Here is an 11998-nt window from a genome sequence, read left to right as displayed (position 1 = left end):
GCTTGGAAATCCCCCGAAAGGCATCAGGCTGGGCTTAGCAACGGGGCTGGGAGCCAACTGACAGCGTGCGGCTGGATGCCCTGCACAGAATCATAGAATCACTGAGTGCTTTGGGTTGGAAGGGACCTTTAAGATCATCTAGTTCCAAGCCCCTGCTATAGGCAGGTATGCCTCCCTCTGCAACCCAGGTGCCAGCAGAAGACCAGGTCCCTAAAGATGTGCTGTACCTCACACGACTGTAGGGAACCCAAACCCAACTCAAAGCAAGGTGCTTTCTGCCCTATTGGCTTGCATGCAGCTCAGACACCTTGGGGAGGAACCATACAGCACACAAGTAGGATACGTACCTGGGAGGTGCTGGGTATGGGACCCCGCCGCAGCCCTGTGGTGCTCTGGGGTCAGCAATGCATTCAGCCATCCCCCAAAAGGGGCATCCAGCAGCCGCTCTTCCATCACCCTCAGCTCAGTTGGATCCATGCATCAAACCCATCCCTGCCTCCCCACCCCCACCCGCTCCAAGTTAAGGCCCAACTGCAAACATCCGCATTCAAACCATTTATTTTGGGAAATACATAATTAAACACTATTATTTATACAAATGAGAAAAAAAAAAAAAAAAAAAAAAAAAAAAAAGGGACTAAAATTCTCATAATGCTTATAACCCCCAGAAGGCCATCGTAACCATTGCGATACAGCTGGATGAAGTCTGTTCCTTTCATTATTGTATGTTCTTTTCTTGTTATCCTTCCTTCCCCTCCCCCCCGAAATAAGGAGAAAGACCCCAGGTTATGAGGCAGGAAGCAGCACACCTCGCCTGGCCCGGCTTGAGAGCAACTGGAGGGAACAGAATTTAAGCTGATATTTGCCTCACATGGGAGATTCACACCCCTCCCCCCCCCACCCCCTTTATGTCTTTATAACCCCAGGGTGTGCAGGAGCAACTCCTAATCCTTCACTGAGCACCTGGACATCCTGAGCTGCCTCTGCTCCCCTGCCCCATAGGGAGTGTGGGGTGGGCCACGGTGCCATTATTACATGCCAAAATAACAGGGCCTTTTGATGAGGTTTCATCCAACACAGGAGAGCAGAGACGGATGGAGCTGGCACTGGGAAGGGGGACGTAGGGCACGCAGCACTGCCCAGCAGACCCCAATGGGGTCCTCCTTCCTGCAGGTCCATGGGAACACGGAGTGCATGGGGCAGAGCTGCAGGGCCAGGCTGCTCTCATGCACATAGGCATGCGGGGCTCAGGCAGTGCGGGCACAGCCCCTTGCACAGGGCTATTCACATGGAGGAGCGAGTTATGGAGACATCACACACAGGGTGCAAAAGGAATACGTTTAGAAAAATAACACCTAACGGCCTCCTCTGACTTAGGGAAAAGCCCACTATGATAAGGGTCAGGTAAGACAAACCTCCAGTTCCCAGCAGCGCTTTGCAGAGGCGTTCCATTGTCAACCTCTTCAAACACACTCTGAGCCTTCCATGGAATAAAACACCCTACAGATTAAGAATAAATAAACACGGGTCCACAGGAACCCAGCCATACCTACGGGCCAAGCCACGAGTGAGAGGGACGAGGAGTCTCTGCAAAGCACTGCAGCATGGGAAAGCATTTTCCAGACACAACCCCCTGCCCCCACTCTGCACTATTGCAAGGTAACAGTCCTAAAGGCACTTCTCCCAGAGCTGGGCTGCTGTGAGGCGAGGTAACACCCCAATGCTCCCAGCTTATTGCATGTAGGCAGGGAAGAGGGCTGGGTCAGGGCTGGTGCTGCAGGGTTGCCAAGGAGGAGGGCAGGAGATGAGGATAGCACTGCCTTGCTGTCTTCACACCACAGTACCTTGCTTTGCTTCTGGAGGGTACAATGACATGGAGCAACCCTTGCCTCCAATGGACGGAGAGGAAAAAATGGCACAGACATAGGACAGAGGTCCTCAGCCTTTGGCAAACTGCCCTGGCTGCATGGCCACAGAGGGGGCAGGAGACCCCCCACTGCACCCCAGGACCCTGCAGCACCTGCTGCCCTACGGCCCAAATCCATACAGCCCTATGGGTAGAGGCTCCTCCATCCCCTCCCAGTGCTGGGGGGCAGCAGGGTATGGGCACTCACCCCACTCTGTACAACATACGGTTATTTGGTCAGTTAACACTGGCGGGGGGGGGAGGGGGGTGGAGGAAGAGGGAAAGTGGGAGAGGATTTATATAAAAATAAAGGGAGAAGGGGGTAGAAATAGCGAGCGTGAGAGAGCAAAGGTCCTGGTTACAGAGCGAGACGGTTACATTTCGTTGGCCACCAGCTCTTTGTCGGTCACGCCATTGGAGAGCGAGCTCTGGCCCTCGTTCAGCCTCTTCACCCTGTAGGCTTCAAAGTGGATATTGCTGGTAATATCCTTTATGTTTTGCATGTGTGTCCTATGGGAAACAGAAACATGGGGTGGTCACATCTCATATAGGTCACAACACCCACACGGTGCCAACCTCGGCTGTCACCACACCCTCTGCTTTCCAACCCTCTCTCCAGCCTATACGTCCCCACTTGCACCCCTGGCTAATGGTACATCTTTAGGATGCAGGAGGGAAGCAAAGGCAGTTATGGGCAGCTGGGTCCAGAAACCCCCTGCAGTCACATCCCATGGCACGGGGCCACCCCACTGAGGGCTGGGAGGGAAGCACGGAGAGATGGAGGAGCAAAGCAAAGCAGGGCTGCATCTGATGGGGTGAGCTCTGCCAACTTCAGATTGAAGCCACGGGGACACGGCGCAGTCCTACCAACCTGATGAGGAGGTCCCGCAGGTAGGCAAACTCACAGTGTGTCGTGTTCTCCACTGGGAGGAAGAGAGAGAAACCCATCAGTGTACATCCATGGCATGAGTGTGACAACTGCCTGGGGCAGGAGGGTGCATTGGGCTTCACCGGTGCATATGGAGCTGGGACAGGGACCTTTTTTCATTGTTTTTTCCATGCAAACTTTGAAGAGAAGGCAGAAATGGCAGGACAACAAGTAACACTGCTCTGCAAGGTGCCCATGGGCACACTGGGTCCTTGTGTGGCATCTGCCTTCTGCACAGGGAGACCCATGCCCAACCACTTCAAGCCCCATCAAACTTAGAGCTTCCAAGGATAGAGCACAAGAGGGCAGCAGAGATTTAAAATACACCGATTTTCCTGGCAGCTTTGTTAAGCAATCCCTCAACAGGGGAATCCTATACGAAAAGGAATCATAAATGAGAGCAATCCCTGAAACGAAGGGGAGGAAGGCAGAGGGGTGGCAATGGAGATGTGTCAGCTGGCTGCCAGAAGGAAGGAGCAGGGAAACGTGGTGATGGATTGGAGCCAGAAGCCTTCAAATTACAATTTAAAATGGGAGAGGGGAAAAGAAAAAGAAGGAAATGTCTGTGGGATGAAGATGAAAGAATGATGAGATCCCACCATGAAATGCATGGAGGATTCACAGAATCATTGTAGAATTATTAAGGGTGGAAAAGATTAAGATCATCCAAATCCAACCATAAGGATGGACCTTATCACCCTTCTGTCAAGGCAAGAGGTGGGTTCAGGAGGGAGGGAAGCAAGGACAAGCTACCTTCAATGGTGCCCCACTTGGTCTTCCTTCCCAGGATTCTCCTTCCATTAACCTGGTATTCCTGGTCACTGCCCACCACTGCAAATGGGATCATTTCCTGAAGACAGAGAAAAGCAAGGTTACTTTTTCCTTCTGAAAAAGCAGTCAGGAAAGCAGGCTGCTCAGCAAAGTCCTGAGCCGTGCTGCTTTCCTTTTGCTGTGAGAGGACCCCCAGGCATCACAGGCACATGGAGCTGCACGCCCCCAACCATGGACCAACTGCAACGTCGTGCACTCACCCTGAATTTCTCATTCACGAGCCGATCTTCAGAATCTTCATCAAACTCCTTCTGGGGGTACACATCAATCCCATTGGCAAGGAGATCAGCCATGATCTGGGAAGGGAAGAGTAGAGGAAGCTTGGGCAAAGGAGCTTCTCCCATCCCATCCCATCCCATCCCATCCCATCCCATCCCATCCCATCCCATCCCATCCCATCCCATCGACTCAGCTTATACAAGGGCACAGCAATGCCCAGCAGCCAAGCACTGATATCTTGGCTGGTCCTCCAGACCCAGCAATCCCCTCCATGCCCTACAGCCCTCAGCCATCCCCTGCACTGCACCAGGATATTTGGGGCACGTGCAGTTCAGTGTGCATGCAGAGGAAAGCACACACGCTGCTCCTGTGCACTCAGTCAGCCCCTCCTCAGCTCCCCACCAACAGAATCAAGGGAATTTCATGCCTTGCTTCCCCACAAATGTGACCCAGCTGAGCTGAGCAGAGACACACATTTGTGCCTGGTTGCAGCTGAGCACATGGTGCTGCCCAGGAAAACTTTTACAGCCTCTACGTGCACCACTGTCAGCCTCCCAAAATATAACAAACCAACCTGAAAATAACAACAACGGCAACAAAGGAGGCAGGAGAAACAGACCCTGAGGCCACGAGCTCCAAACTTATCCCTCACTGACAAAATTCCAAGAGAAACACAAAGAAGAGTGAAGGCCGTTCCCTGCCGCATGGGATCGTTCAGCGCTGCAGCCGAGGAATGCCGGGCTGACAGCCAGCACTCAGCTCCCAACCTGCACAGCCCCCCGGCCCCTCACCCGCTGTTTGAAGTAGTCCCTCTCCTCCAGGGTCAGCGTGTCAGCTTTGGCGATCACGGGGACGATGTTGACCACTTTGCTCAGGCGTTTCATGAACTCAATGTCCAGCGGTCGGAGCCTGGAAAACACAGTAGAGGGATGTAGGACTCACATGGGGCTGTGCCATCTCCCAGCAGAGAGAAAAACTTCTACGGTGAAAGACTCAGAAAAGCAAAGCCAAAGTGATTGCATAACCCCAGCACGCAGCTCCTTGGGAAACCCATTCCTCATGGGTACGAGCAGGCACCCAGCCCTGATCCTGCCTCTGCTCCTCACTCCTCCCAGGAGGTGCTCTTACCACTGGGGGTTACATGCAGCTGACAGCTCAGGGACAACTTGGCTTGCTCTGGGGCAAATGCCAACCAGCCTGCTTCCCTCAGCCACTGCCCGTGGGAAATGTGCTCCATACCCTTCAAAGCTCTGCTACCCTTCTCTGGATGTGCTCTGGCTCGATGTCTTTCCAGCACCAGACATCAGCAGCATCAAGATATCCCAACAATCGAATCCTCACAGCCCCATGGTGACACAGACTCAGCCTGGCAGGCCTTGGTGCAACCCTGCTCCACAGATCAGGAATCCACAAGAGCAGGATGGAGCCCCATGTGGGGCAACATGGAGCCAAACCAAGCACTCAGAGATGGGGAGAACACAGTCATGGCAGCACCTACTGCCAACACACCCAACCAAGCCCCACTGTGGTGGTCTCTGTGAGCCCTATGAAAGGCTCAGAACCCCTCAGTGACCCGACCCTGCATGGCTCCTGCAAACCCAACAAGAGCCTTGTATGCACACAAGGAAAGAAAGTGATTCTGCCCTATCTTCATCCCTCAAGGCCACCCAGCAGCAAGATGCAGTCCATAGAGAGCTGCTCAGCTGCACCACGCCATTCCTGTGATCCTAAACCCCTCATGCATAGATCCCAGCTGCTCCCTGCCCAAACCCCTTCTCCCAGGAAGGACTGGTCACACGCTGCACAGCTCAGTACCAGCAGTGTGAGTACAAACCAGTTCCCAGCACAAGCTCAGGAGCCACAGATCACTATGGGCCCCAGAAAAGAAAAGAGTTTGGCTATTTGAAAAAAAGAAAGAAACACAAGGAAACCCCCATGGACACATCTAAGCAGACTGCTGCTGGCAAACATTGTTTGGAGCTCTGCATAATGTATTTCCCAGACCTCCAAGGAAGCAATGCACTTACGTTCCTTTCCCAGCAGAATGCTTTCCCCTCCTTTCTCTTTGCTGGTTTTCAAACAGTTTTTCCTCTTTAAAAGCCTCTTCCCCACTGAGGCTGCGTTCCTGCCTCTTTCATCAGAGCACAGCCTGGGATGCGCACGCAGCCCATGGATTCACAGCCCACCAGACATGTGAGATTCAGCCCAGCAGACCCCTCAGCCCTCCCTGGTACCAGCTGAGGAGATGAGGCTGTTCCCAAGGCACGGCTTGCACGCAGACAGCAGTGATGCTAAATGGAAGCAGAGGGGACAGCTGCAGCACCACAGGGCAGCTCCCAGGATGCTGTAGAGCAAAGTTCCACGGTGTTTCCTCCCTGCACATCAAATCCATGTTGAGCTGCTGCAAACCCCCCAGCCACAATTTCTGGGGAACCCCAAAACCTCAGGCATTTAAAAGCAAGTGATGCTGGAAGTCATTGTTACTCATCTGAAGACACCAAAGGAGAATGAAGAGCTTACGGAGATGATGAAAGAAGAGAGCTCGATCTGAACGTCCACTAATTAACACTGCACAGAACCAGACAGACACAGTCAAGGTCACAATGGGGCAAGCCCAGGTCTAATTCCTGCCAAACTCCTGCTGCACAGCACCACCCAGCAATGCTGGCTGCCTCCTGTTCCCTCTTTGCTGTGAAGCTGGGGACAGCAGACTGCCTCTAAATGCCTTTATAGTAATAACAACCCAGCGAGAGCCGCAGCCATTTCCTTTCTGTTGTGCCCCAGATCAAACCAGCAGCAGGAAGCTGAGCTGTGCATGCAGCCACCCCAGCACCCTGACAAGGGGCCCATTTGTGGCTGCAGGTTGTCGGTCTCTCAGCACACAGCTCTGGCACACACACGGAGCAGGGCTACGTTTCCAAGCCGGGTGGTGCTTCGCAGGGGTCACAGCCGAGAAATTTATTGGGTGGCAAAGAGTGCTGCTTGTGCGGCTGCAGCCAAAAGCCGTGCCAGCAGGTTACTTAGGCTGTGCTAACATGGTTTTACAGGAGTGTTACAAGAAGGACAGGGTGTGTGCGAGCTAGATGGGTTGCAAATCCTGCCCTGACCTCCCTAGGAGGGGAAAATTCTCCCTGGATTAACCCTTGAGCAGAACGGTAGGAGGTACGAGCCTGTGCTAAGCGTGGTGTGAGCCCCTGTGCTGCAAACTGAGCACAGAGCCCTGATGCCAGCGCTGCGGCATGGGCACATTGGGGTACCAGGCACGACTAGGGCTACAAAGGGGAGCAGAAAGGAAACCTAATGCTTGCTCAAGCTTTTGGAGAAAGCAATATTTCCCACAGACTTCTTGCACCCCACGGGGTTTGCTCCCCTTTCTGCAGCCAACAGCTTCAATTGCTCTCAGCCTCTCTGTTCCTGGGCAGGAGGGGACATGAGTTGATGCTGGGGGTGGCACGGGGCAGGGCTGTTAGCACTAACTACAGCAAGGGCTGCGCACAGCTCAGCAACACCATCCTCCAACGGCCGGGCTAGCTGATATTGGAAACACATGTTTGCTGGAGAGAAAGAAGAAAAGCAGCTGAACCTCCAGCAATTACTGCTAGCCAGCAGTGAGAGAAACCAGAACGCGCCAAGGGGCTCTGGTGGGGGACGGGGTGAAGCAAGCTCCATGGGGTGCTGCATGGGAAGCAGAGCCCACAGCAGCCCCAAACCTCCCATCCACATCTGCTGCACGCTGTGCTCCCATGTCCACAGATATGCAAGGGTTAAGTGCCCAAAGTGATGAGGAAAAGACAAAGCACAGCTCATGCTGCAATACCCCAACCCGGTTTGCGGATAGGTCCCAAGATGAGCAGCGCCAACAACCAGAATGGCCCAACACATCATCCCCTCCTACATTTCCACTTCATCAGGGTGTAAAGGAAGAGCCCAAGCCCAGGGGGAGGCTCCTGCTCCCTTTCAGAGGCTGTGAGGTCCCTGCACAAGCTGTGCCTATTATACAAGAAGAGCATAGCTGCCCCATGCAGTCATTGTATTCCACTGAAAAGTGCATTTTTTGTCTGCCCACCAACAGAAGCAAAACAAAACCTTTTTTTTTTCCCCCTTTTCTTCTTCTTTTTTTTTTCTGTTGGAATCCATCTCTCCGTGAGGAAGAGGAAAAGACTGACATGAATACAGTGCTGGTGGTTTGAGTTTACTTCTGAGATCAGACACAAAAATTTCCCCATGCAGACAAAGCCAGAAGTGGAAGGAATCGACTCAAATCAAAAGGAAGCTCGGGTCTCACTTCGTGCTGCGATACTTTGAGCTGTGGCTTTCAAAACACCAGAAGTGCCCCAGATTCTCAGTAAAGGCTCTGTGTCTTTAAAACAGAAAAGCAGGAGATGGAGATGGAGCCCTTTGATGCTGTTATTTGAGAAGTGCCAGAGACAGGAGAGCTCTGCACAGAGTAAACTGCATCCCACGTGCAGACTAATCAAACAGCCCACAGAATGCCCTAAAAGGGTTACGATGTTGGCTCCCTTGCTATGGCAGCACTTACAAAACTGGGGGAGCAGAAAAGCAAGTTCTCCTGTTTGCAGAGGCAATCATCCCATCGAATCCAAGAGCTCGCTGCCTGATGCCCTCCCTCAGCTTAGCAAAGGTGATCAAAGCAAACCTGAATGAAAGCTTTCATGGCCTCATGAGAAGAGCAAACACCCCATTCTCTTTGGCTAAAGCAACTCCAGGTGCTCATGAAGGACTCTGAGCTCCTCCAAACCCTTTGACAGACCTCCATCTTTGGGGATGGGCTGCCCCAAGCAGTTGAGATGTGGGATCAGAGGCACAAAGGGGAGCACAGAGGGGCTGGAGCCCACGGTGTGTACGTACGAGTGGCCGGTGGCGGGGATGAAGTATATACAGCAGTGCACCCTGGTGTCGGGGATCCGCTTCTTGCGGTTGATGTTGATCTCCTCCTGCAGGTACTTCTCATACTGGTCGTTGATGAACTTCATGATGGGCTGCCAGCTGCAGAGGCACAGACATGTGAGGTTGCAGTGTGCAAGTGAGAAAGACCCTGAGCCCTCCTGCTTTCTGAAAGCATCATCTACAGGGAGAGGGAGCAAAGGACAGCAGAAAGGTGTCCAAAAAGCCCCCATCCTCCCTGTCCCAGTGGGACCACAAAGGGGCTCAGGCACTCTGCATGCACACAGCACTGCCCAGCCAGCACCACATCCCGCACAGACCCCAACTGTCCCAAAGACATGTGGCAGGGCTCTGGGCCACATGAGCAGGGTCTGGGGACCGGCTGTGCTGGCACACAGCTGCTCCTGGCACCAAACAAAGCCTGTCTCATGCCATAAACAGCAGGATGTTTATGAGTCTGCTTCGGTGCCAGGGAGCACCCACAGTGATCCCTCTGCTCTGCTCTCCATAGGGCAGGGGGAGAGCAGGATCACAGCCCAGCCCCCAGCACCAAAGCAGGATGCCCCAGCATTCGCTGCCTTCTCTGTGCAGCAGCCCCATGCCCAGGCAGCTCACCAGTTCTCGTTGTTGATGTGGTCCCCAAAGCCAGGGGTGTCAATGACCGTCAGTTTCATGCGAACCCCTTTCTCTTCAATCTCTGAAATGGAAAGGAAAGCAGACAGTGTGAGCCAAGCATGCTCCAGCTAGGCTTCCCCTTACAGCTTCCAGCAGGCACAAACCAGCCCTCTGAGGGGATGCAGCACTGCATCTGCCCTGCATGGAGTCCCCCCAACTGCCACCTCACTTGTTCCCTTCTCTCATAATTAAGCCAGTGCTGGAGGATAAAAGGAAAAGATGTGCTTCCCCAGCCCACTGAGCATCTCTGGATGCACCACTTCCATTTGGGCAGATGAGAGCAGAGGTTCAGCAGGACACAAAACACGGCAGGACAGAAAGCCAAAGCACCAGCTGGGATATGTGGAGCCTCACCGTGAGTGATGGATTTGATCTCAATGGTCTTGGGGATCCGCTCTTCAGAAGTTGGCTGTACAGATTTCCGGCTGATTTTGGATTTGAAGAGGGTGTTGATTAATGTGGATTTCCCCAAGCCGCTCTGACCTGGAAAGCAGCAGGACAAACCATCGTCAGCACTGTGACATTTCCGGGCTATTTTTGCAGGGGACAGCAGATGGAGAAGCTGCCAGGACTCAGCCTGCACCAGTGCTGGTGTCAGAGCAGTGTTATTGAGGCAAAGCCCCTCCTTGCACTGCTGCATATAAGGGAAAGCAGGGGGAGGACAGCAATGTGGTCACATACCAAGGAGCTCCTTCCTCTGCACGTGGCCTCTTGAACCACCACATGCTCCCACGTCCTCCCCAAACAGCTCTGTGAGCCTTTAGCAGGACAGGAATCCCAGCAGCAGCAATTCCAACACCCCAGCCCTCTGCATTCACTGTGAGCTGCAGTGCAGCACAGCACACACTGCTCACCAGCAGCCAACACCACCGGGTTGCAGAGGGGACACGTGGAACAGTCTGGTCCAGGTGTTCCTGCACCAACTGCTACCTCCCAGCTTCAGCCAAGCACCCCTGGGCCCACCATGGGCACAGCTCCACCTGCACCCCTCCCCATGTCTGTTGGGAGAGATGCAGCTCAGCTTGTTGATGCTGCTACAAATTCCCCGGCTTGTAAACAGCCCTCTGGAGCTTGCCAAGGGAGAAACAATGTTTTCCAGCCACGCTGCAGCAAAGGCTTCTCTACCACATGCAGAGCACTGCCAAAGCAGAGCCCTTCTGATCAGCCCCCAGCATCTGCTGGGAATGCAGGGGAAAGCCAGGAACTGCTCGGCCAGGTTCACACAGAAAAACGCCTCAAGAACCTGCCCCAACTGGTTCTGCAGTGATAGGGTTTGCAGTGACCTCCCAGCCTGCCCTGAGAAGTCGTGTCTCATCCCTGGAGGTGCTCAAGGCCACGTTGGGTCAGCAACCCTGCTCATGGTATGGGGGGGTTGAGACTAGATGATCTTTGAGCTCACACGATCACAGAACAGTAGGAATTGAAAGAGACCTCTTTGGACCATCTAATCCAACCCTCTGTTAAAGCAGGCTCCCTAAAGTAGCTTGCAATCAACCCACCAGTATGTCCCTTCCAATAACAGTTGGTCCCTTCCAACCCAAGCCATCCTGTAATTCATTCTGTGATTCTACATCTTTCTCTGGCAAACCACTGCAGGGCCCAGGGAGCTGCTGTTACTCTCTACAAGGCTACAGAAACACCTGGCACCTCTAAGACCTCTGAAGTACTCCTAAAGGGGAGTGATGCACCCCAACACAGCACTGAGATCTTGGGAAGTGCCAGGCTATGTTTCATCCTGGCCATAACGACCACTGAATTTGCCCAACACTCTGCAAGCAGCACTCTGCCATGTCAGAGACAGTGACATGGAGCTGAATTGCTGTTCCCAAGGGGTAGATGGAGAGGACAAACACTGTCACAGAATAAAACAAACAGCCTGTGGAGCACGCTGCAGGCAGCTGGTCTGCAGTGAGCACTCACCCACAACCATGATGTTGAACTCGAAGCCTTGCTTCATGGCTTTCCGTCTCATCTGCTCCAGGATGGCATCGATCCCCACGTAGCCAAAGTCTGCAGCTGGTTTGTCCGGCCGTGCCGGTGCCACCTGCTTGGGGCCAGCATCACGTACAGCGTCCGTCATGCCGGGCACGGGGCTGGGAATGGCCTCTGGACCTGGGGGGCAAAGGGAGAATGGTCAGAAGGGCTGAGCAGTGTGGGGCATTTGAAGGCTGAGAGTGCAGCACGCAGCATCTTTGCCTGGAATCACCTCGAATTTGGGCTTGTATTTCTTAACCTACTGCATGCATCTCAATCCCTGCCCACATTACCAAGCCTATGGAGCACAGCACGAGGATTGCTGCTCAGCACTCAGGACCCTGCACCATGGGCAGAGCCCTGCCAGGTCCCACCAGATCCCACTGCAATGCTTTGAGCCAGACCCAGCACTGAGAAAGCCCTCAGCACAAGTGCAGAGCCCCACTGCAGCCCACTGAGAGCTGAACAACACATCCACATCTAAATGGGTCGCACCAGGGAGCACCCACACAGTAGCAGACCTGTCACAGCACTGCTCTAGTTCTGTTGTTATCTGTCAG

General features: G+C 53.6%; 1 protein-coding gene across 5 annotated transcripts in view; it reads right to left on the bottom strand.

The window, feature by feature from the left end:
* Positions 1 to 2165: 2165 nt before the first annotated feature.
* Positions 2166 to 11998, bottom strand: part of SEPTIN9 (septin 9) — a 63175-nt gene continuing 53342 nt past the window's right edge. For all 5 annotated transcript variants that reach the window (XM_072351901.1, XM_072351899.1, XM_072351900.1 and 2 more), the window contains 9 exons: positions 11385 to 11576; positions 9819 to 9947; positions 9405 to 9486; positions 8754 to 8891; positions 4676 to 4793; positions 3866 to 3961; positions 3588 to 3684; positions 2778 to 2829; positions 2166 to 2416 (listed from right to left, as the gene is read on the bottom strand). In XM_072351901.1, coding sequence (XP_072208002.1) covers positions 2281 to 2416; positions 2778 to 2829; positions 3588 to 3684; positions 3866 to 3961; positions 4676 to 4793; positions 8754 to 8891; positions 9405 to 9486; positions 9819 to 9947; positions 11385 to 11576 — 1040 coding nt within the window. In that variant the 3' untranslated portion in view covers positions 2166 to 2280. The remainder of the gene's footprint in view (positions 2417 to 2777; positions 2830 to 3587; positions 3685 to 3865; positions 3962 to 4675; positions 4794 to 8753; positions 8892 to 9404; positions 9487 to 9818; positions 9948 to 11384; positions 11577 to 11998) is intronic.

This window comes from Excalfactoria chinensis, chromosome 17 (assembly GCF_039878825.1).
Source record: "Excalfactoria chinensis isolate bCotChi1 chromosome 17, bCotChi1.hap2, whole genome shotgun sequence".
Lineage (NCBI taxonomy): Eukaryota > Metazoa > Chordata > Aves > Galliformes > Phasianidae > Excalfactoria > Excalfactoria chinensis.
The sequence above is the reverse complement of the archived record's forward strand: the minus strand, read 5'-3'. Positions and strand labels throughout refer to the sequence as shown.